This window comes from Bos indicus, chromosome 10, assembly GCF_029378745.1.
Source record: "Bos indicus isolate NIAB-ARS_2022 breed Sahiwal x Tharparkar chromosome 10, NIAB-ARS_B.indTharparkar_mat_pri_1.0, whole genome shotgun sequence".
Lineage (NCBI taxonomy): Eukaryota > Metazoa > Chordata > Mammalia > Artiodactyla > Bovidae > Bos > Bos indicus.
This window is the reverse complement of record NC_091769.1, coordinates 8,676,439-8,701,746: the sequence shown is the minus strand read 5'-3', so window position 1 is coordinate 8,701,746 and position 25,308 is coordinate 8,676,439. Positions and strand designations below refer to the sequence as shown.

General features: G+C 39.9%; 1 protein-coding gene across 2 annotated transcripts in view; it reads left to right on the top strand.

The window, feature by feature from the left end:
- The first annotated feature begins 12,358 nt into the window (after positions 1–12,358).
- The window catches only part of WDR41 (WD repeat domain 41), a 47,453-nt gene continuing 34,503 nt past the window's right edge, over positions 12,359–25,308 (top strand). For both annotated transcript variants that reach the window (XM_070796635.1, XM_019968082.2), the window contains exons 1-2: positions 12,359–12,598; positions 14,743–14,858. In XM_070796635.1, the coding sequence (XP_070652736.1) occupies positions 12,548–12,598; positions 14,743–14,858 (167 nt within the window). In that variant the 5' untranslated portion in view covers positions 12,359–12,547. The remainder of the gene's footprint in view (positions 12,599–14,742; positions 14,859–25,308) is intronic.

Below are 25,308 nucleotides of genomic sequence, written 5' to 3'. Positions count from 1 at the left end.
TTTGACTGCTCTCAATTTAAGAGGAAGAAGAAGGTTTTCTGTCATTCTGAGGGTCTTTCATAATCAAGGGAGCTAGACAAATTAATTGGGCTCATAAACATTTAAAAGCCATATGTAAAATCTGTCAAATAGTATGTGGAAATGATGAACAGTTTTTGGAAGTTGTTCTGTTAAGGTATGTTTAAGTTTTTACAAAGGAAAGAAAATCAGTAGCCCTTTTAAATGCCTGGTTTGGAAAAACTGGGCAACTTCTTTATGATATTTCTATAATTGTTTGCAAAATACGTTTTATACCTTCACTGCATGCAAGGAGGAAGGAGGCAGATGGATGAAAGGGGAATAGTAATTTACTTCCCAAGGAAACATTTTGCTAATTGGAAAAAAGGGCAGGATCAGGATCTGTGGCTATAGCAGTGTATCCAGACAGCTATGAATTTTTCTACTGTTGTTTTCTAACCTTGAAAGGAGGAGGAAGTTGCATTACAGATTTTAAGAGCTAATTTAGTTATATGGTGTATGCTGACCATTAGCCACATAAGAAAGGCAATGCCACTGAAGAATTCAGGTTGTCACTGGCAGATGCACAGATCTGTAGAGTGCCAAGCAGGAACGAAACAGTGAATTCTGTCAATTAGACTCAGGAATCTTCATAAGAATTCCCTAAACAGGGGTTAACAGAAAAAATCTAGAAAAGTACATATGCCATGTAGTTCACACGTAGTTACTCACTCCAAGAATATAGATGTGGAACAATTCCGTGTATACTCAAAGTACTCCAAAGACCTAAGTGTTCTAGCCAGCATCTATGGAATAAAATAATTATTTAAATTAGGCCTTTAGGCTGCAGGAAAAAATAAAACAGGAAAAAATCATAAGATGTTCTATTTGGTCTGAATCAGAAAATTTCCATTGCTACTTGAGATTCCCTGAGGGTTAGAAACGGGTTGGCATCTGGTAGGAATGTATTATATATGTGAGTGTTCAACATAATAATGCATTTATATACTGATTGCTGATTTCTATTTTCAGAGTTTAGAAAATCATTCTGCTACTAGGAATGTTGAGATCTCCACTCCAATTTTATGTCCTATGGATTCCTCCTTGTTACCCTTCTTGTCATAACAGCTTCTAACATGCGTACTCACACAGACAAGCAGAAATACACACAGTTACAAGCCTTGGCTTTTCTTAACTTTGGGTTTGTGTTACAGTCATCTGGGAAATGTTTTAAAAATCTGATACCCAATTTGCTCCCTAGGCCAGTTACATCAGATTCTGGGTGGAATGCCAGCGTCAACATATCTGAAAAACTCTTCACGTAATTTTGATGTGCAGCAAAGTTGGGAATCACTGTTCTAGATAAACAAGTCAGCTAGCAAAATTATAAATTCATTTTAGTTTTCCCCCCTTTAGTCTAGCTAAAGGCATAATACTGTTGTTCTTTACCAATAATTACTGGGTGTGTGTGCACAATGGAATATTGTATTCATTTATTGACTAACTCCTTAAACCCCCAAGGATGGTGAAAATGGAATAGGTGGTAAAATAAATATAATACACATTATTTATTACTGATTTATGAAGTGTCTTAAATGTGCTCATCTTCAGTATTAATAATTAGGGTGACTTCTGGGTAAGAAGTCAAACTTAAGTAATGCTTCTCGGTGACCTAAACGGAGATTTAATATCTCAGAAGTGTTATGTACTAGAATTCCAAACAGTTACAGTAATAGTAAAAATAAAGCAATTAAGCTCATCTATTCTTGCAACTTTCTAGCTACTGACAGTGAACTAACCTAAGCTGACTTTTGCTAATAGAACTGCAGATGTAATCAAATCTGTTCAAATGTGGATGGATATTTGAACAGATTCATATTGTTAAAAGATTGCTCGACGGTTTACACAGAGAGAAGATAAAAATTCTTTGCTTGTGTTGTTCAGGAATTTAATATGATACACTATTGAATGGCTGTGGTTGATTAATAAGGCATTAAATAAGAGTCTGAACCTAATGCAGACAGTGGAATATGTTACGGTGGATTTCTGTCATCATCAATGCACTCATTACAAATACTATAATTATGAACAAAAAGCCATTAGAGATAGAGACTGAGAACTCAATTTAAAATTCTGCTGCATTCTACTGAATTCCTTGAAGTATACAACAGACTCTTTAGTGGAAATGCAAAATCTTTAGCTGGACGATTCCTTGTTTGAATGGGAGCACAGGATATATTGGTGCAATCGAGTGTGTTGAAAAGAGGTCAGCTGGAGAAAATGAACTGGTTGTGTTTGTTGGAGGGGAAAGTAGGAGGGAGCTTTAAATAAGAATTGTGATTTAAAGGATCGTTCGATGGGAAGGTCTAAAAGTTATAAGTAATACTTTATCCTAATTAGTAGGGGTGTGGTTTTTAAAATTCTAATTTAAAGTCTTGAGTCACAAAAACCTGGCTTTGAATCTTGGCTCCATCATTTAACAGACAGTGTAAATAACCATGATTAACATCTTTGAGACTCAGTTTTATTATCTGTAAAATGAAGCTATTTCTCCTACCAACTTCTTAAGTGGTTATGAGGAACAATTAGGGTAGTGGAAAGGGATTCAAACCTGAAAATGCTAAAATTAAGTGTGTGGCAAATGTTATTGATGTCCTATGCCACAGCCGTTCTCTTCTTCACTGTTGTTGGCAGAACCTTAATTTAGGAATTGACCCGCTTCCCGTGGGGTAAATCGTGATCCAGTCTGGGGATGCCAGTTCCATATTAGTGTCTGGGTTAGAAAGGGAGAGGAGACCCAATCTTGGGCAACAAGACGTGACGAGGAAGTTTCTCAAGAGGTTCTAGTAAAGACTCACTTTCATATGTTGGCAGAGGAGCAAAATTCAGTGACAGCTTCAGGTTGCCAATAAATGTCTTAATGACTTGAATTTTAAAATAGTTTTATTTTATAAATCACATAGAGTTAACCCATTTAAAGTGTACAGTTCAATGTTTTTAATATCTTTACAGATATGTGCAGCTGTTACCACAGTCAGTTGTACAATGTTTTTATCATTTCAAGAATAAACCTTGTATCCTTTAGTTACCATTGCTCTGACCCGTTTCCCCCAGCCCTAAGCAATCACTACCCAAATTTCTGTATCTATAAATTTCCCTATTCTGGACTTTCATATGAATGAAATCATATGGTGTGTAGTTTTCTGTGACTAGCTTCTTTCACTTAGCTCACTGTTTTCAAGGATCACCCATGTTGCAGCATGTATCAGTACTTAATTTCCTTTTATGGCTGAATATTTTATTTTCATGTATATATCACATTTTGTTTATCCATTTGTCCGTTGATGGATATTTGTTTCCTCCTTTGGGCTGTTATGAATAAGGCTGCTATAAATGTGCATGTTACAAGTTTCTGTGTGGACATGTTCTCATTTCTCTTGGTATGTATGTGGGAGTAGAACTTTGGGGATCTCTGAAACAAAGGGAGTTCCCAGGTAGATGGCACAGGATACCCCAGCTGTCCTGTGCTGTACAGCTGTGCATCAGGCCTTAGCAATCAGTTCATATTGGAGTAGGAAGTCAGAAGTCTTGAGGAGGAAGGTCTCCAGGAATAAAATGGAATTCCTATCTTATAGGTTTGTTCAATTAGAAAATTATATTGAGAGCAGCAAAGTAAATCACAGGCCAGTTCAAGAGAAAGAACCAAGGGAAGGGTCAGTTAAGAAGAGCCCTTCTGGGACTTCCTTGGTGGTCCAGTGGTTAAGACCCTGTGCTTCTACTGCAGGCGATGCAAGTTTGATCCCTGGTTGGGGAACAAAGATCATGCCTGCCACAAGATGTGGCCTCTCCTCCAAAAAAGAGGAGGAGCCCTTCTGGGAAAAGAACAAAATAAACTGTGAACACTGGGCTCAAAAAGTATCCATTCCTGAACTTTATTGGATCAGATTTTGGAGCAGTTTCTACCCCAGAGCAACAATTAGCCAACAATTAGTGGAGACTGATAGCTGGGTATAATACCAAAAGTGGGGAAGAAAGATTAAAGATTAGGGAATGAAGCAGAGAGAGTCCTTCTAAAACCAGTCAGTCCATGGTGACTATCCCATCCGGAAGGCTGTACGCTCTGATGAGGAAGAGAAGAGTGTTTCATTCTGGGGTGTGTGTGTGTGTGTGTGTGTGGAACACGGGTATAATCACTGGTTTGTCAGTTTAGACACTACTCTCTGAGTTTAGTAATTTAGTTTAGCCAACCCACTAAACCCATTTAGTTTAGCCAAATCAATACACAACCAAACAATAACAAAAACAAACACCTTCAGAGAGGAAGGGATATAAGTAGGCAATATTGCTACAGTATATTACCTAAAAAGCTCAGTGTTCAACAAAAAAGTTGTGGCACGTGCAAAGAAATAGGAAAGTGTGACCTATACATGGGGAAAAAAGCAAGTATAAGAAGCTACCTGCGAAGGAGTCCAGCTATAGGATCTAACAAAGAGTTCAGAGCAGCCTTTATAAGTATGCTGAAAGAAATAAAGATATAATTCTTAAAGAAGTAAAAGATATTGTGATGACATTGTCTCATTAGAGAATACCAATAAAGAGATATAATTTCTAAAAAAGAATCAAAAGTGTACAAAGGTTCCCTTTTCTCTACACTATCCAGCATTTATTATTTGTAGACTTTTTGATGACAACCATTCTGACTGGTATGCACCTTATTGTAGTTTTAATTTGCATTGGTTTAATTATTTAACTTCTATGCAGAGTACATCATGAGATACGCTGGGCTGGAAGAAGCACAAGCTGGAATCAAGATTGCCAGGAGAAATATCAATAACCTAAGATATGCAGATGACACCACCCTTATGGCAGAAAATGAAGAGGAACTAAAAAGCCTCTTGATGAAAGTGAAAGAGGAGAGTGAAAAAGTTGGCTTAAAGCTCAACATTCAGAAAACGAAGATCATGGCATCTGGTCCCATCACTTCATGGGAAATAGACAGGGAAACAGTGGAAACAGTGTCAGACTTTATTTTTGGGGGCTCCAAAGTCACTGCAGATGGTGACTGCAGCCGTGAAATTAAAAGACGTTTACTCCTTGGAAGGAAAGTTATGACCAACCTAGATAGTATATTGAAAAGCAGAGACATTACTTTGCCAACAAAGGTTCATCTAGTCAAGGCTATAGTTTTTCCTGTGGTCATGTATGGATGTGAGAGTTGGACTGTGAAGAAAGCTGAGCACTGAAGAATTGATGCTTTTGAACTGTGGTGTTGGAGAAGACTCTGGAGAGTGCCTTAGACTGCAAGGAGATCCAACCAGTTCATCCTAAAGGAGATCAGTCCTAGGTGTTCATTGAAAGGACTGATGCTAAAGCTGAAACTCCAGTACTTTGGCCACCTCATGTGAAGAGTTGACTCATTGGAAAAGACCCTGATGCTGGGAGGGATTGGGGGCAGGAGGAGAAGGGGACAACAGAGGATGAGATGGCTGGATGGCATCACGGACTCGATGGACATGAGTTTGAGTGAACTCCAGGAGTTGGTGATGGACAGGGAGGCCTGGCATGCTATGATTCATGGGGTCGCAGAGTCGGACATGACTGAGCGACTGAACTGAACTGAATCATTAGTGATGTTGAGCATCTAGAAGGGTAAGCACCGAGGAACTGATGCTTTTGAATTGTGCTGAAGAAGACTCTTGAGAGTCGCTTGGACTGCATGGATATCAAACCAATCAATGCTAAAGGAAATCAACCCTGAATATTCATTGGAAGGAGTGATGTGGAAGCTGAAGCTCCAATACTTTGGCCACCTGATGTGAAGAGCCAACTCACTGGAAAAGACTCTGATGCTGGGAAAGATTGAGGGCAAAAGGAGAAGGGGGCGGCAGAGGATGAGATGGTTAGGTAGCATCACTGATTCAATGAACATGAGTTTGAGCAAACTCTGGGACATAGTTTGGGACAGGGAAGCCTGGTGTGCTATAGTCCATGGGGTTGCAGCCAGACTGGACTTCACGACTGAAAATCAACAATAATGCCTTCTTTGGAGATATGTCTACTTGGGTCCTCTGCCTATTTTTTGATTGGGTTATATTTTTATTTCTGATATTGAGTTGTAAGAGCTGTTTATTTATTTTGGATATTTATACCTTGTCAGTTGCATCATTTGCAAATATTTTCTCCCATAGGTTGTCCTTTCAGTTTGCTCATGTTTCCTTTGCTGTGAAAAAGCTTACATACCTTTGATTAGATCCCATTTTTTTATTTTTACTTTTAAAAATATTAACTTATTTATTTATTTGGCTGCACCAGGTCTTAGTTGCGGCATGTGGGGTCTAGTTCCCTGAGCAGGAATCAAACTCTGGCCCGCTGGATTGGGAGCATGGAGTCTTGGCTCCATGCTAGGACTCCATGGAGTCTTCCACCAGGGAAGGAAATTTAAATGCAAATCAAGGCATGTGATACCTCAGCTTTGCTCTTTATTTCAGGATTACTTTGGCTATTCAGAGTCTTTTGTGGTTCCATATACATTTTATAATTTTTTATTCTATTTCCATGAAAAAGGTCTTTAGGATTTTATAGGAATTGCATTGAATCTATAGATTGCTTTAGGTAATGTGGACACTTTTTAACAATGTTAATTCTTCCAAACCATGAGCACAGAATGCCGTTCCATTTATTTTTGTCTTCAGTTTCTTTTAATGGTGTCTTACAGTTTTCAGTATATTGGTCTTTCACCTCTGGCTAAATTTTATCACTAGATCTTTTATTCTTTTGTTATGATTGTAAATAGGATTGTTTCTTAATTTCTCTTTCTACTAACTCATTGTTGAGTATAGAGAAACACAACAGATTTTTGTGTATTGATTTTGTTTCCTACAGCTTGACTGTATTCATTTATCATTTCTAATAATTTTTGGTGGTGTTTTTAGTGTTTTCATGTTGTCTGTGAGTATTGACAGTTTTATTTTTCTTTCCAATTTGGATGTATTTTATTTTTTCCTTACCTAGTTGCTCCGGCTAGGACTTTGTAATACTGTTGAGAGTTTTTATCATAAAAGAATGTTGAATTATGTCAAGTGCTTTTCTGCATCTATTGAGATGATTGTATGGTTTTTTATCATTCATTCTATTAATATGGCATATCACATTTATTGATTTATGAATGTTGAACCATTCTTAGAAAAATTCCCACTTGATCATGGTGTGTGTTTCTTTTATTGTGCTGTTGAATTTGGTTTGTTAATCTTTTGATGAGAACTTTTACATCTGGTGCTCAGGGATGCAGGACTGTAGTTTTTTTTGCAATGACTGTATCTGGCTTTGGTGTCAGGGTAATTCTGGCCTCATCAAATGAGTTAAGGGTTTTTCTCTTGCCTTTAGTTTTTTGGAAGAGTTTGAAAAGGGTGGTTATCAATTCTTTGCTTTTTTCTTTCTCTCTTTTGACTGTGTTGGATTTGAGCTGTAGCACACAGGATCTTCGTCGTGGTGCTTAACGCTTCTCTCTGGTTTTGTCAGACAGACTGAAGGGTGCATGGGCACTCTAGTTGAGGTGCACGGGCTCAGTAGTTACTGGCAGCATGGGGGACCTTAGTGCCCTGACCAGGGTCAAACCTGGATCTCCTGCATTGGAAGGCAGGTTCTTAACCAGTAGACCCGCAGGGAAGTTCCACTGTCAGTTCTTCTTTGACCCTGGTAGGATTTGGTTCCAGGCTTTTCTTTGTTGGGAAGTTTTTGATGACTAATTCTCTTCACTCATTGGACTGTTCATATTGTTCTGTTTCTTCATGATTCAGTCTTGGTAGGTTGTATGTTTCTAGGACGTTTCCCTTTTATTCCAGATTGTCCAGTTTGTTGTTGTTGTTCATTTGCCAAGTTGTGTTTGACTCTTTGCGGCCCCACGGACTACAGCACACCAGGCCTCTCTTTCCCTCACCACCTCCCAGAGTTTGCCCAAGTTTATGTTCATTGAGTCGGTGATGCCATCTAGCCATCTCATCCTCTGCCACCCTCTCTTCTCCTTCTGCCTTTCCCAGCATCAGAGTCTTTTCCAATGAGTCAGCTGTTCGCATCAGATGGTCAAAGTATTGGAGCTTCAGCGTCAGTCCTTCCAGTGAGTATTCAGGGTTGATTTTCTTTAGGATGGTCTGGTTTGATTTCCTTCCTGTCCAGGGTACTCTCAAGAATCTTTTCTAGAACCACAGTTCAAAGGTGTCAATTCTTTGGCATTCTGCCTCCTTTATGGTCCAACTCTCACATCCGTATATGACCGCTGGAAAGATCATAGCTTTGACTCTACAGACCTTTTGTCAGCAAAGCGATGTCTTTGCTTTTTAATATGTGTCTAGGTTTGTCATAGCTTTCCTTCCAAGAAGCAACCGTCTTCTAATTTCATGACTGTAGTTACCATCCACAGTAATTTTGGAGCCCAAGAAAAGGAAATCTGTTGCTGGTTCCACTTTTTCCCCCTCTATTTGCAGTGAAGTGGTGGGACCGGATGCCATGATCTTAGTTTTTAAGCAGGCTTTTTCACTCTCCTCTTTCACCCTCATAAATAGGCTCTTCAGTTCCTCTTTGTTTTCTGCCATTAGAGTGGTAGCATCTGCATATCTGAGGTTGTTGATATTTCTCCTGGCAGACTTGATTCCAGCTTGTAACTCATCCAGCCCGGCATTTTGCATGATGTGCTCTGCATAAGTTAAATAAACATAGTATACAGCCTTGTACTCCCTTCTCAATTTTGAACCAGTCTGTTGTTCCATGTAAGGTTCTAACTGTTGCTTCTTGATCTACACACAGGTTTCTCAGGAGATAGGTAGGATAGTCTGGTATTCGTATCTCTTTGTTTTCCACATTTTGTTATGATCCACACAGCCAAAGGCTTTAGCATAGTCAATGAAACAGAAGTAGATGTTTTTCTGGAATTCCCTTGCTTTTTCTATGATGAAAGAAATGTTGACAATTTGATCTCTGGTTCCTCTGCCTTTTCTAAATCCAGCTTGTACATCCAGAACTTCCCGGTTCATGTACAGTTGAAGCCTAGCTTGAAGGATTTTGAGCATTACCTTGCTAGCATGTGAAATGAATCCAAATGTGGGGTAGTTTGAACATTCTTTGGCATTGCCCTTCTTTGGGATTGATATTTTAATGATCTTTTAAAGCCCCCAAACTTTGGCTTATTGATTTTATGCGTTCAAGTTCACTGACTTTTTTCTCTCTTCTGCTTTTCAGTTCATCCAATGAGTTTTAAATTTTGATTAATTTTTTTAATTCTGAAATTTTCATTTGGTTATTCCATTTTATATATTGTATTTCTTTACTGATACTTCTGTTGTTTAGTTGCTAAGTAGTGTCTGACTGTTTCGTGACCCCATGAGGTGTACCCTGTCAGGCTTTGTCCATGAGATTTTCCAGGCAAGAATACTGGAGTGGGTTGCCATTTCCTTCTTCAGGGGATCTTCCCAACCCATGGATCCACTCCTGCATTGTTGGCAGGTGGAGTCTCTACCACTGGGCCAGCTGGGAAGCCCTTGCTGATCCCTTACTTTCCATTTTAACATTGTTTCAAGAGTGTCACAGTTGCCCTTTGAGCAGTTTTATAATAGCTCTTTGAAGTCATGTCAGATAATTCCAACATTTGTATCATCTTGTCATTGGCATCTTTAATTATATTTTCCCATGTGAGTTTTTTGTATTTCTTCATACGCCAAGTAATTTCAGATTGAATTTCACACCTTTGTATGTATTACACGAAGAACCTGTTTTAAGTCCCCTTGAGAACGTTGGTATTTTTATTTTAGTAAGTGATTAACCTGGCTAGTTCCAACCTTATGTGACTGTGGTTCCAATCTTGGTTCAATTTTAAAGTGTCAGCAGTGGTATTTGAATTTGTCCTCATTGTACCATCCAGGAATTACCCTTGGGTCTGAGTGAAATTTTATGTTAGCTAAGTTCTCAGTGTCTTTGGTATGCTAGTTATTCAGGTGCGAGGAGTGACCTCAGGAGTTAATGTAAAATTCCCTGTGGTGTTTCCTTTTCCCACTATGTTTTTAGTGTTTTCTGGTTCTTTGGGGATCTCTCTTTTGGATCTGATTAGAAATCAGATGCTCCAGTTTTCTCTGAACTTTAAAGATTCCTATTCTGACTGTTCTAGCCATAAATAGAGGGCTTTTGCTGCTTTTTCCTCTGTCTATATGACTGTGCTTACTTCTAGATTTGAGGCTGCACTGGATATAGGCTGGGAGAGCAGTTGTTGTTGTTTAATCGCTAAGTTGTGCCTGACTGTTTGCAACCCTATGGACTGTAGCCTGCCAGGCTCCTCTGTCCATGGGATACTGGAGGAAAAAGAAATGCTGAGTTGGTGTTGTTTTGAATTCTTTTTTCCACCATTGTTTTTTGACTCTCATACAGCTGCACTGTCCAGGTTTTGTAGCGTTTACTTGGAAAGAAAAGGAGTTGTGTATTTAATCTGTCTTACCCCAAGTTGGACCTCTATGATGTTTTGAAAGTTTATATTCTGAATTTACACTCTTTATCAGATAATTATTGCTGGAAGGGGGACCGCTTCTAGGGCCCAAGAGTTGGCTCTTGTCTGACACTCAGAAATGAATTGTCTGAAGAGACATATGTGCTGACAAAGCAAGAGACTTTCTTGGGAAAGGGGTGCCTTGTGGAGAGCAGGAGGGTAAAGGAACCCAGGAGGACTGTTCTGCTGTGTGGCTCGGGGTCCCTGGTTCTCTGGTGATGGCATTAGTTTCTGGGCTGTCTCTGGCCAATCATTCTGACCTAGAGTCCTTCCTGGTGGCACACTCATTGCTCAACCAAGATGAATGCCAGTGAAGAGGATTCTGGGAGGTAAGTAGGACATGTCTCCTTTTGACCTTTCCCAAATGCTTCTAGTTGGTGGTGGCTTGTTAGTTCCATGTTCCTTACCAGGACTTCTTGTCCTAAAATAACTCATGTGAATAGTTACTATTTCACTTTCATCAAAATGAAAGTGAAAGAGGAGAGTGAAAAAGCTGGCTCGAAACTCAACATTCAAAAAACTAAGATCATGGCATCCGGTCCCATCACTTCATGGCAAACAGATGGGGAAACAATGGAAACAGTGACTTTATTTTATTTTCTTGGGCTCCAGAATCATTGCATATGGTTACTGCAGCCATGAAATTAAAAGATGCTTGCTCTTTGGACTCGATGGATGCGAGTCTGAGTGAACTCCGGGAGTTGGTGATGGACAGGGAGGCCTGGCGTGCTGCAATTCATGGGGTCGCAAAGAGTTGGACACGACTGAGTGACTGAACTGAACTGCTCTCTGGAAGAAAAGCTATGACCAACCTGCTGCTGCTGCTGCTGCTAAGTCGCTTCAGTCGTGTCCGATTCTGTGCGACCCCATGGACTGCAGCCTACCAGGCTTTTCTGTCCATGGGATTCTCCAGGCAAGAACACGGGAGTGGGTTGCCGTTTCCTTCTCCAGTGCATGAAAGTGGAAAGTGAAAGTGAATTTGCTCAGTCGTGTCTGACTCTTAGCGACCCCATGGACTGCAGCCTACCAGGCTTCTCCATCCATGGGATTGTCCGGGCAACAGTACTGGAGTGGGGTGCCATTGCCTTCTCCATGACCAACCTAGACAGCATATTAAAAAGCAGAGACATTACTTTGCCGAGAAAGGTCCGTCTAGTCAAAGCTATGGTTTTTCTAGAAGTCATGTATGCGTGTGAGAGTTGGACCATAAAGAAAGCTGAGAGGCAAGGAATTGATGCTTTTGAACTGTGGTATTGGAGAACACTCAAAACAGTTTCTGACAAGTACATTTGTTGTCTAGATGGACAGAGGAAGGCTTAGTACTTCCCCCTCTTTCTGCTTTCCTGAGGTTTCTCTAGTATACTCTTATGAAATTCTTTCTCTGCTGCCCTAAAAGAAAGCAAAGGAGGAATCTGGACCAGTGCTTTCTAGATCAGAAGAGTATTCTTTAAATTCTGGTGTACGCATATGCCACTGGATTAGTCCAGATGAAAGGGTTTAGAGAAGTATACCTTCTCCAGGCAGCTCTTTAGTAAACTGCGGGGAGAGGGAAAGATTTCCTGATCCCCAAGCCGAGTAAAAGATGCACAAGCCATCTAAAAAAGGAGGGTAGTATTTCTTTCTGGCATGAACTTGCTCTGCTGGATCCAGCTGCAGCGCCACGCACGTCCACTAGGGGCCGCTCCAACGACCCAATCTGGGCGCGCAAACCGGGCGACGCCCCGCGCGTGCTCACTGGATGTAGCGTACGCCTCTGAACCTCCTCGGACACCCTAGCTTTGGGCTGCTGCTCCCCTGGTGGCTACGCTAAAGAAAACCTCTAGCAGCTGGGTACGGCAGCTCTTTGGGGACAAAAGTCTTCCGTCTGGGGTGGGCTCCGCTTCGCGCTCACGGATCTTTCGGGCAGACCTGAGCCGGCAGGTATCAGAGTGCGCTGTGCTGCTATCGGGGATCAGGAAGAGGCCGGGCTTGCGCGGAGTTGAGGTTGACCTGGGCCGGGGCCCGCGCGACGCCGTCGCTGCCCGGATGTTGCGATGGCTGATCGGGGGAGGCCGAGAACCACAGGGACTGGCCGAGGTAAATCGCCGGGTGGACCCTGCCTGCCGCCGCAGCGGCCTAGCCTGCCCGAACTCTGGCTGCTGTCTGAGCCCGGCTCGCATCTGGACGTGGGACACCCGGCGGAGGCGGGGCCTGCGGGTTCCGAGGGCGAGGCGGCGCGGGTGGGGGGCCCTTTCCCTGCTAGGTAGACCCCATTTCCAGGAGATGTGGAGACGGAAACTGATGGAGTCCAACGACAGAATCAAGGACGCCCAACTAGTCTTCTGCCTACTTAAAGCAGTCTCATTCTAATTTAAAAAGCATCCAATTTAGTAGAGAGTAAGACGGTGTGACTGCAGATTTACACTTTTGGTTTGATATTTTGTCACTTCCCAACATCAACTGATACGTGCTCAGGGAATATGAAATTAGTTTCATTAATTCTATAAAACCAAAAAAGATGTGATTATTTTAAAAATCAATAATTTGCTTAAAAGTTAAAATTATATTCGAATTATTTTGAGTTCCATAGTCACACTTTCTTCATGGGCCGAATAGCTGAATAGACTTAAATGTTGAGAATAAAGTAATTTTGGAACCTGGAAAGTATTGAGGTCTGGAATTTATTTCAAATGCTATGCAAGAATAGGATTCATGTTGAATTCTCTCTCTTTTTTATAGGGAATATTTTTGATTGTTAAGGAAAACGTGCGTTGTAAGGACTCTTCTCCATTTTAACTTCCTCATATCTTTGCAGTTGAGGCCTATTATTTGTTGTCTTAAAAAGTATTTCTTACTTAAAATTAGGTTTATTACAGATAGGCTTAAATTCTAAAGATTGTGGAAGAATTGTGGGAAATTGACTAGTTCCTATGTGATATATATGACAGTTCCTTATTAACCCAATTCTTTTTTTAATCATAGAATTTGATTAACTAATTCTGCCCTGTTTAGCAAGCTTTCATTTGGAGGAAGTAGTGTACAGTTTTCAAACTTATTGCATTTGCTTTTTCTCATCAAAACCACTGCTAGAAGGGCGATGGGATAAATGAAAAAATTACTGCTTTGAGTTAACTTTTTTTAAACATTAATGAGTGTTAAATTGTATATTTCTTCGTGTAAAAGTACTTGTGTTGTATAACTGCTGTGAATTTGTACATTATCCGAACCAGTGATTCTTCGTTCATTATGCAGGAACTTTGTATCTAGGCTTCTAGTTTAAAGCAGTGTTTGCCTACTGGGATGGTTTTGCCTGTTAGATGACATTTGGCAATGTCCAGAGACATTTTTCATTGTCATTATTGAGGGGTTCAGGGAGAGGTTGGATTTCTATTGACATGTAATGTGTACAAGCCAGGAATGATGTTCAGCATTCTGAAATGCACAGAAAATCCTCAACAAAAGAATTACCTGGTCCAAAATGTCAGTATTGTCATGTTTGAGAAGCTACAATTTAGACGTTAAGGAAACAGGTTTTATCATGAAATAGTACTGGATTTGACTATAGGAATGGAATTGGTAAGATCTACCTTACAGAATTATTCAGTGAGTTATAAGCCATATGTGCCTTTATACAGTGTCTGGCATATGGACTGCCACTCACATATTTTCAAATAGAAATGAAGGTGTGTAGGTCTTAGGACTAAGCATCATACTGTGTAAATTTACCAGTAATCTTTATCAATATTGTCCAAATTTGAATTTATTGAATTCATTGACTATGAATTATTTCATTTTTCCTTTGTTCATTCAGTACGCATGTCAAGTGCCTGTAATGGCGTAGGCATTGTTTTAGTCTATGTTATATTTTACCCCTTTGACTTAAAGTTGTATTTCTGCCAAATTTTGAGAAACACCCATTTAAAAATATTGTGTTGGTTTGGCCCATTAGTTTTTTAGATCAGGTTTATTGAGGTATAATTTCCATAAAACAAAATGCATCCTTTAAAATTTATTTTGACCTGAAATTATTTAAATTTATGATGTGGATTTGTGCTAAGAGAAATGTTTTATGTTAAGTTGGCAGTTACTTAATATTAGGGGAAATAATATATAGTATTAGGATATCATATATTACAGTTTCTAAAATCTTGTGTTCTTAGATGTATACCATATAGTTTTATTCCAATATTATCTTTTATCATAAATCATTTTATGTTTTTTTCTGTTTCCCCCATTACAAGAAATCTCCTTTACAGACAATAGGTGAAGAACAAACCCAGAACCCCTACACTGAACTGCTTGTACTGAAAGCTCATCATGACATTGTACGGTATCTGGTACAGTTAGATGACTCAAGGTAAGCAGCTCTAGTTACCCAATTGACTACTGTTTGGAAAGAGTTTTTTTGGGGGAATTTTACAAAATTCAGAATCTAGCTTTTGTAAAAAATTTTGGAACTGATCAGTAATAGCATTTAGTAGAAATTGACCTCAGTGGCTTGATGAAATATGTGTCTGAAGTCTTTTAGCTCAGAAGTTAGGGTATCATTTCTGGTGATTTGATGGTTATTTTTGCTTGTTCAAAGTTTTGGGTTTCTTTTTTGTTATTGTTTTTGAGTACTCAACAAATACTCTTGTTAGTTTAAAGGAAATGTGTGACTTTAAAATGTTGGTGGGAGTTTTAACTGTATGTTAAGGTGAATCTAAATTTGAGAACCAGCCCAGGTGGCACAGTGGTAAACAGTCCACCTGCCACTGCAGGAGACACAGGAGATGCGGGTTTGATCTCTGGGTCGGGAGATCCCCGGAGAAGGAAATGGCTACCCACTCCAGTATTCTTGCCTGGAAAATTCCACGGACAGAGGAGCCTGGCGGTCTATAGTCCAGGGGGTCACAGAGTCAGACATGAGTGAGTGCACGTGTGCGCAGACTCACACACACACGCACACACACACACCCCACATACACACAAAATGTTTAAATATCAGGGACCTCCCAGGAGTGTACTATTTTCAGTAGAAGATTAGAAAAGTATTTAATCTGAATTTTTTGTTATTCAAAATGTACCTTATTCTTTTTTTTTTTTTTTTAACACCAAAAACAGTTTGTATTGGGTTATAGCTAGTTAGCAATGCTGTGACAGTTCCAGGTGAACAGTGAAGGGACTCAGCCATACACATCCATACATATCCACATATCCACTCTCCCCCACACCGCTTCCATCCTGGTTGGCACATAACATTGAGCAGAGTTCCATGTGCTATTCAGTAGGTTTTTGTTGTTATCCATTTTAAATATAGCAGTGTGTACATGACCTTCCCAAAGTCCTTAAGTATCTCTTCCCCCCAGCAACTGTGAGTTCATTTTCTAAGTCTGTGAGTCTCTTTCTGTTTTATAAGTGTATTTGTGTCGTTTCTTCTTAGATTCCACACGTAAGGGATGTCATATGATATATCTCCTCTACTTCACTCGGTGTGACACTCTCTAGGTCCACTGGTGTCGCTGCACGTGGCCTTACTCCATCCTTTTTAACGGCTGAGTAACATTCCCCCCACTTCTCTCTCTCTGTCTCTCTGTATATATATGTATATACACGCATATATATATCTTTCTTTCTTTATCCATTCCTCGGTCAGTGGACATTTATGTTGTTTCCATGTCTTGGCCGTTGTAAACAGTGCTGCAGTGAACATTGGGGTGCGTGTATCTTTTCAGGCCGTGTTTTTCTCTGGATATATCCCCAGGAGTGGATGTAGGGTCATTTGGTAGCTCCGTTTTTAGTTCTGTAAGGAACCTCCATACTGTTCTCCACAATGACCTATACCAATTTACATTCCCACCAACATCGCCGGAGGGTTCCTTTCTCTCCACTCCCTCTCCAGCATTTGTTGTTTGTAGGTTTTTGATAATGGCCAGTCTGACCAGTGTGAGGGGATGTCTCACTGTAGTTTTGATCTGCATTCCTCTAATAACTAGCAGTTTTGAACATCTTTTCGCGTGCTAAAGGCCATCTATTTGTCCTCTATAGAGAAATGTCTGTTTAGGTCTTCTGCCCATTTTTTGAGTGGGTTGTTTGTTTTGATGCTATTAAGTGTCATAAGCTGTTTGTAAATTTTCGAGACCAGTCCCTTATCAGTCACATCATTTGCAAATATTTTCCCTCAGTCTGTGGGTTGTCTTTTTGTTTTGTTTATTGTTTCATTGCTGTGAAAAAGCTTTTGGGTTTAAGTAGGTCTCATTTGTTTATTTTTGCTTTTATTTCCATTATTCTGAGAGATGGGTTAAAAATGATTTTGCTGTGATTTATGTCAGAGAGTGTTCTACCTATGTTTTTGTCTAAGTTTTATAATGTCTGATCTTACATTTAGGTCTTTAATCCATTTTGCACTTATTTTTGTGTGTGGGTTTAGAAATGATCTAATTTCGTTCTTTTACATGTGGCTGTCCAGTTTCCCCAGCACCATTTGTTGAAGAGACTCTTTCCAACATTGTGTAGTCTTGCATCCTTTGTCATAGATTAATTGACTAGGTGCATGGGAAAATGAACCTTATTCTGTACTTCCTTGCTAACATGTATAATGTTGTGTTTAGTATATTTGCAAATAGAGAAGGTGTATAGGTCTTAGGACTGTAGATTTAGCTTGTTATTGATCTGTAGATCTGTTTTATTAAGCCTCTGTTCAACTATATGCTTATCCTTTGTAGCATCTATCACAAATAATGATTACACAAGTAATTGTGTAACTGTATAAGAGAGTGAGGGACATTTTTTTTTCTTATTCTCCACAGTATCCTTAGTACCTGGCATGGTGCCTTACATGTAGCAGGTAACTAATTGTTAAATGAATGAGTGACTCCCTCAACTATTAAGTGTACATGTTGCATGCCATCCTGAATCCCTAAGCCCACTTCTCTTGTCTCTATCAACTACTCCACTATCATCTCTTAACTTTCTCTTTTGTCTTTGATACCACCTTTATTATTTTTCATCCATTTTGAACTCAGTGGGTGACTGCTCCTGTGATTATTTCCAATTCTCAGTATCATTGCTGATGTCCTTTAACCTTGTCTTCTCTGCTTTTCTTATGTCTTTGGTGTTTAGTTGATTGTCCCACATGCAGTGCAATTCTGGCAATACCTGGAGTTGTGTTGAATTTTAAAGGTTAAGAGGACAGTCTTGTTTAACAGTCCCTTCACCTCAGTCACAGCTGCAATCTCTGGGGTTCCCAGGCCACCTGCACTTTTGGCCAGTTAGCTATTCTCACTACCCCCTCAGGTTTGATAATTCTCTAGAATGACTAACAGAACTCAGGAAAGCACTATATTTATGATTACAGTTTTTAAAAAATTAATTAAATTGGAGGCTAATTACAGTATTGTAGTAGTTTTTTGCCATACGTTGACATGAATCAACCATGGGTGTACATGTGTCCCCCATCCTGAACCCCCCTCCCAACCCCCTTCCCATCCCATCCCTCAGGGTTGTCCCAGTTCACCAGCTCTGAGTGCCCTGTTTGCATCAAATTCATGCATTGAATTTGGGCTGGTGATGTATTTCATATATGTAATATACATGTTTCAGTGCTATTCTCTCAAATCATCCCACCCCCGCCTTCTCCCACAGAGAATATCTGTGTCCCTTTTGCTGACTCACATATAGGGTCATTGTTACCATCCTTCTAAATTCCATATATATGTGTTAATATACTGTATTGGTGTTTTTCCTTCTGACTTACTTCACTCTGTATAATAGGCTCCAGTTTCATCCACCTCATTAGAACTGATTCAAATGTGTTATTTTTAATAGCTGAGTAATACTCCATTGTGTATATGTACCACAGCTTTCTTATCCATTCTTCTGCCAATGGACATCTAGGTTGCTTCCATGTCCTGGCTATTATAAACAGTGCTGTGATGAACATTGGGGTACAAGTGTCTCTTTCAATTCTGGTTTCCTCAGTGTGTATGCCCAGCAGTGGGATTGCTGGGTCATAAGGCAGTTCTATTTCCAGTTTTTTAAGGAATCTCCACACTGTTCTCCATAGTGGCTGTACTAGTTTGCATTCTCACCAACAGTGTAAGAGGGTTCCCTTTTCTCCACACCCTCTCCAACATTTATTGTCTGTAGACTTTTTGATAGGAGCCATTCTTACTGGCATGAAATGGTACATCATTGTGGTTTTGCTTTGCATTTCTCTGATAATGAGTGATGTTGAGCATCTTTTCATGTGTTTGTTAGCCATCTGTCTTATTATAAAGGATATGATTGGGGCTATCCAAATGAAGAGATACAGAATCAGGTCTAGAAGGACACCAAATGCAAAGTTTCTGGGTCCTCAGGACACATCCCCCTTTCAGTGTATCAGTGTGCATCACCAGTGAGGAAGCTCCCTCAAACTTTGGGTGTCCAGAATTTTATTGGGGTTTTTTTACATGGAAATGATTATTTCACTTATTTGCCATATGACTGAACTCAGTTTCCAGTCCTTCTCTACCTGTCGTCCCCTCCCTGAGCCCCCAGGTTGGGAGGTCAAGATGATATCCCATGGCTCAAAGTCCCAAACCTCTAATTACATGGTTCATATTTCCCACATGGCCAGTCCCCATCCTTACATTGTCTAAGGGTCTACCATGAGTCATCTCATTAACATAAACTCAGGTGAGGTCTGAGGGACCCAGCTCTCTTTTAGAAACCAAGGATAAGTCCAGCCAAATTATTGTATGAACACATGCTCCTCAGATTTTTAAGATTTCACATTGATTGCTATCCTTCAACCAGAGAAGGCAATGGTACCCCACTCCAGTACTCTTGCCTGGAAAATCCCATGGACAGAGGAGCCTGGTGCGCTGCAGTCCATGGGGTCGCTAAGAGGGACTTTACTTTCACTTTCCACTTTCATGCATTGGAGAAGGAATTGGCAACCCACTCTGGTGTTCTTGCCTGGAGAATCCCAGGGATGAGGGAGCCTGGTGGGCTGCTGTCTTTGAGGTCACACAGAGTTGGACACGACTGAAGCAACTTAGCAGTAGCAGCAGTTATCCTTCATAGTGTCTTCTTGACTATTCTTGTTACATAGTTTGAAGAGTTTGAAGAAAAGGCCATCTCGTAGAATAATGATCATTGTACAGATACTGATATTTGATTGCATTTTCCCAGTGTGGTGCTTGTGTGAAGGCTAAGTCTCTTTAGTTGTGCCTGACTCTGTGACCCTATGGACTGTAGCCTGCCAGGCTCCTCAGTCTATGGGATTCTCCAGGCAAGAATACTGGAGTGTGTTGTCATGCCCTTATCAGGGGATCTTTCTGACCCAGGGATCGAACCCGCATCTCTTATGTCTCCTGTGTTGGCAGGCAGGTTCTTTAATACTTGTGTATACTTCAGTTATTCAGTGATGTAGTAAGTGTTTTGTCAATAGTACAGAGCTATAGAAGAGAATATCAGCTATCTATTACCATTGTCAAATATCAGCCCAAGCAGTGACTGCAGCCATAAAATTAAAAGATGTGTGCTCCTTGGAAGAAAAGCTATGCCAAACCTAGACAGTGTCCTAAAAAGCAGAAACATCGTTTTGCCAACAAAGGTCCATATGGTCAAAGCTATGGTTTTTCCTGTAGTCATGTACGGATGTGAGAGTTGGACCATAAAGAAGACTGAGTGCCAAAGAATTGATGCTTTTGAACTGTGGTGTTGGAGAAGACTCTTGAGGGTCACTTGGACTGCAAGGAGGTCAAAACAATCCATCCTAAAGGAAATCACCCCTGAATACTCATTAGAAGGACTGATGCTGAAGCTCCACCTGATGTGAAGAGCCAACTCATTGGAAAAGACTCAGATGCTGGGAAAGATTGAGGGCAGGAGAAGTGGGTGGCAGAGGTTGAGATGGTTGGATGGCATCACCGACTCAATGAACATGGGTTTGAGCAAACTCTGGGAGATGGTGAAGGACAGGGAAGCCAGGTTTGCTCCAGTCCATGGGGTTGCAAAAATTGGGCATGACTGAGCAACTGAACAACAGCAACAAAAGCAAACAATTTATTGCACTATTTTGTGGGGTGACATTTGGGTAGGCTCAGCTTGATGGTTCTGTTGTCTGTGCCAGGATCAGCTGATCTTGTTTAGGTTCATGTATGCTTATGTGGTCACCTGGTGGATTGGTTGGGGTTGGCAGGTTCACGGTGGTCTCAGCTGGGATGACTGGGGATCTCTCCATGTGGTTGCTCGAGTGCTATTTCAATAGGAATGGAATTTAAATACTGGTAAAAGGGCAAGCCCCAGTGTAAAACTCTTCAAGTCTATTTTCAGTATGTTTGCTGCTGTTTCATTGGTTAAAGCAAGTCAGAAGCTGGCATGAATTTAGTAAGTTGATGAATGAACTCTATCTCTTGATGGGAGAAGCAACTAAATCCCATTGCAGAAGGTGGTAGATATAGGGAGGGAGATTGTTGGTCATGTTTATTGTATACCACAGTGAATCTAAATGTCTTGAATAGATTTTAAAACAGGCCAACTTTTTTGGCTTTTGCAATCAGGTGATATTACTATATGAACCACATTTAATTCTTTGTCTTCAAGTCATGACTATGTCAGAATTTGCATGTAATTAGGTATGAAGTTTTTCACTCAGTTGCAGACCTGAAGAACTTTTGATCTCTTTTGTTTGAAAAAATTTAATTCTGTAGTGTACTTTTAAAAAACCTGAAAGAGTCATTATTGGTAAGAATTACATTAAAAATATGCAAGTGATGTAACTGTTATAAGCAGAAGAGCGCAGTGTTTTCATTCTTAATGTAATAGTTTAGATAGTTTAGATATAGCTTTCCCATTACATATGTTCATTATTTATGCATTGTCAAATTACGGAAATACCTTTCCAGTATTTAAGTAGTATATCATTATTCCTTTTATGTCTTTATTTAGTTTTTATGGACATCACATTCTGGATTTTTGGTCAACTGTTGTAATCCAGGTTTCACGCTTCAGGTCTTTAGATAATATCATTTTATTGAGAATTTTGCAGAAGGATTTTCTTGTTTTCTCGGTGGCTCAGCTAAAACCAGTGAGTGGAAAATTTTCTCAGATTGGTTTTTGAAGATACCAAATAAATCCTGTATAACCTAACAGACAGCTGCCTTTTCTTTTCTTCTTCAGTATTTTTTGAACATGAAGTGAGGGTCATATTGATTGGGAGATCACTAAAGAAGGCTAAGCCTCAGCAAGAGTCTTCCAAAAAATGGACTGTGCTAAAATTGCATGTAATACTCTAGCATTTGACACATTAAACTAAACTGAGTTCATAACACATTTTAAGAATAGTTTTCTCTGTTGCTCATTTGACCATCCCTTGCTTCTCCAGGAAACAGACAAGGTTATGTAGGATGGTGATCATGACTGGAAAAGAATCAGATGACCCATGAAATGCCAGGCTGGAGGCCAGCGTGTTCCCCTAGGATGACTGTGAAGCTGTACATTCACAGGGGTCTAAACAAACAGTACAGTTTGATAATTCACTAACAGTGAACAATATGCTACATCTTTAAGAAAATATTCTAAAGCTAAGAATAACATTTAGAAAATAGAGATCAGTAGTCAAGACCATTTAGATCCTCCTAATACCTCAGTTTCCTGGGAAGTAGACAATAAAATGGAGTTAAGCATGAAAAAGTATTGTTAGAAATACGAAAGGAAAGGGAAGAAGCAGGATTGGACTAGGGGAGCCATCTCAAACTGTGATGGAGATTTGACCAAGTCTCTGTAAGCCCAGTATGGACTCTGGAGGAAAGAACGCTCTTTAGATGGTCCTGCTTTAGGGAAATAACTAGGACTGTCTAACCTGCATTGCTTGGACACTGGCTGAAGGTCATCCAGAAATGTGCCCTGGCTTCCACCACCTTGCTTCTGTCCCGGGGACTGGGTGCCAGCTGAGAGAGTTTGCGTGCGTGCTTAGTCGCTTCATTCGTGTCCGACTCTGAGACCCCATGGACCATCGCCTGCCGGGCTCCTCTGTCCATGGGATTCTCCAGGCAACAATACTGGCGTGGGTTGCCATTTCCTTCTCCAAAGAGGTAGTTTAACTTCAGCTCAAAAGCTGAAACGGACTCTGAAGTCAACAGCTGGAGGCAGATTCACCGCCTTCCTCGTAACTAGGCAGCTAGTCCTGTCTTGAAGGGGTATCTGCAAGTCAAGATCTATACTGCCTTTCTATACAAAGTCTATCTTGAGATCAGTAGTGTTTGATGAGAGGACATTTTCTTTATAGAAGGATTCAAGCTAGGAAGAATCATAGAATTGGACTGTTATTTTGCCATCTCTAATAGAATAACAAATTTAGGCAATGCTTATTGATAGCTGTTAACATCACAAACACACACATACACACACACACACAAGATTGCCAGAAACTGTATTTCCTATTGGGGAATATAAACTCCTTATAAAGAAGTAGTCTTACCAGATAGTCAAATTTAAATATGATTAAGTCTCTAGAGGTCTAAGTTTACTAGAAACACAAGGGACACAGATGCATATCAAATGATAACGCAAGAAGGTAGCTGACAAAATCCAGAGTGTGAGAACTCTGAAGACAAATGCATAATTACAAGGAGGAAAATATATGAAGAGAGAATAAAATAAGAGAGACTTTAGAGATATATCGGTCAGTTGCAGTATATGAACCTTATTCATGGACTGTATCATCCATGAGGTCGCAAGCAGTTGGACATGACTGAGTGTCCAACTTTCACTTTTCACTAGATCTTACTTCTAATATACTTAAAAAACATTGTGAGACAAATTTGATTACATTGTGGTGATGTTAAGGAATTAAATGTTAACTTATTTGTGATGTAAATACGTATTGAAGTATTTATTGATGAAATACGGGATTTGCATCAAAATAATCTGCAGGGGGCGGGTATTGACTGTGGTACAGGTGAAACAATATTGGTCGTAAGTTGATAACTATTGAAGACATGTGATGAGTACCTGGAGATTTTTGTTATATTGTTCTCACTTTTATATGTATTTAAATTCTTCATAATGAACAGTTTAAAATGATATACATTTGATATAGAGGGAAAAACCCTCCAGTTTAAAAGCTATTTTTGTTTCAGATATTTTTTCTTGGATATTATTAGAAGTAGGAATCACACACATAGACATGAACCCATCAGCTTAATAGCTAGATTACCAGCTAGCAACCCAGCTAGCAAAAAGTTGGATTAAAGGATGTAGCTTTGATATACAACCACAGTGGGTTTCCTAATTTTCACCCTGAGTTATGTAGACTTATTCACTGAATTGCTGGTACAGCTGGACATTCGCAAGCTTCCCACTCCGATGTAAGTTTACCTCAAAAGTAAGACCAAACCAGACTGTTCCCTTGCTGTGCTGTGCTGTGCTTAGTCGCTCAGTCGTGTCTGACTCTGTGACTGCGTGGACTGTAGCCCGCCAGGCTCCTTTGTCCATGGGATTCTCCAGGCAAGAATATTGGAGTGGGTTGCCATGCCCTCCTTGTTCCCTCGCTATGAACAGACAGATCTCAGAGAACCCAGAATGGTCTGATCTGAGCATACTCAATGAGTTCTTTAACCTTATTTATTATTCAGTGGGACAGAGAGAGGCCAAGGATATTTCTGGAGTAGAAATTCCTTCCAGAGAAGGCAATGGAGCCTGGTAGGCTGCAGTCCTTGGGGTTGGGAAGAGTTGGACACGACTGAGCGACTTCACTTTCACTTTTCACTTTCATGCATTGGAGAAGGAACTGGCAACCCACTCCAGTGTTCTTGCCTGGAGAATCCCAGGGACGGGATTGCCTGTCATAGTGGGCTGCCATCTATGGGGTCGCACAGAGTTGGACACGACTGAAGCAACTTAGCAGCAGCAGCAGAAGTTCCTTCACAGGTATTTGAGCTCAGAGAGATGTAGTTTGCCACCAATTTAAGTCACACAGATTTTTTTGTATTCTAATACTTATAAACTTGATGTAGTTTAACTTTGTGATTTGGGGGAGGTGAAAGCTTATCAAAGATTTTACCTTTGCAAATAACTGGGAACTAAAGATTTTTCTGTCTTTATGCTATTTGTGAGACGTTTGTATTAGAATTGTGTTAATTAAATACATGTGCTTGTGCTTAGTTGCTCAATCGTGTCCAACTCTTTGTGTGACTTCAGTTCAGTTCAGTTCAGTCGCTCAGTCGTGTCCAACTCTTTGCGATCCCATGAATTGCAGCATGCCAGACCTCCCTGTCCATCACCAACTTCCAGAATTCACTCAGACTCACGTGTTACTTAGTCAAGGGAAAAATTTTTTGATGCTAGAGTAGATCATGAAAGAGTCAACAGCATAAATATCTATGGTTCCTGAAAATGCTTTGAAGTTGACTTCAGCTTCTCTTACAAGTTTCTGTCTACAAACTTCTCTAATTTTCTTCAAGTAATTCTAGCATCAAGGTAAGTAAAAGTCTATTTTAAATGAAAATTTTGACATTTTTTATTTTTGTCTGGTTTCTGATATTAGCATTTTTCAACTTTATTATAAAACTATATATTATTTTAGTTGCATTATGATTAGAAAGTACTTGTGGATTTGGTGGAAAGGGACTTCTGCATTGTCATAATAATACTCTATTTTTATTTTTCCAGGACTTTATGGTTATGTAAATATTGAATACAAGAAAATTTATGTTTAGGTTGATGGCTTATCATTTTTTATGTCCTTTAAGGTTATATTTGAATCTGTAGCACCTTTGATTTAATTAAAATAAATTCTCCTGAATAAGAACTATTAAATAAGCACTTAAGTGAGGGCT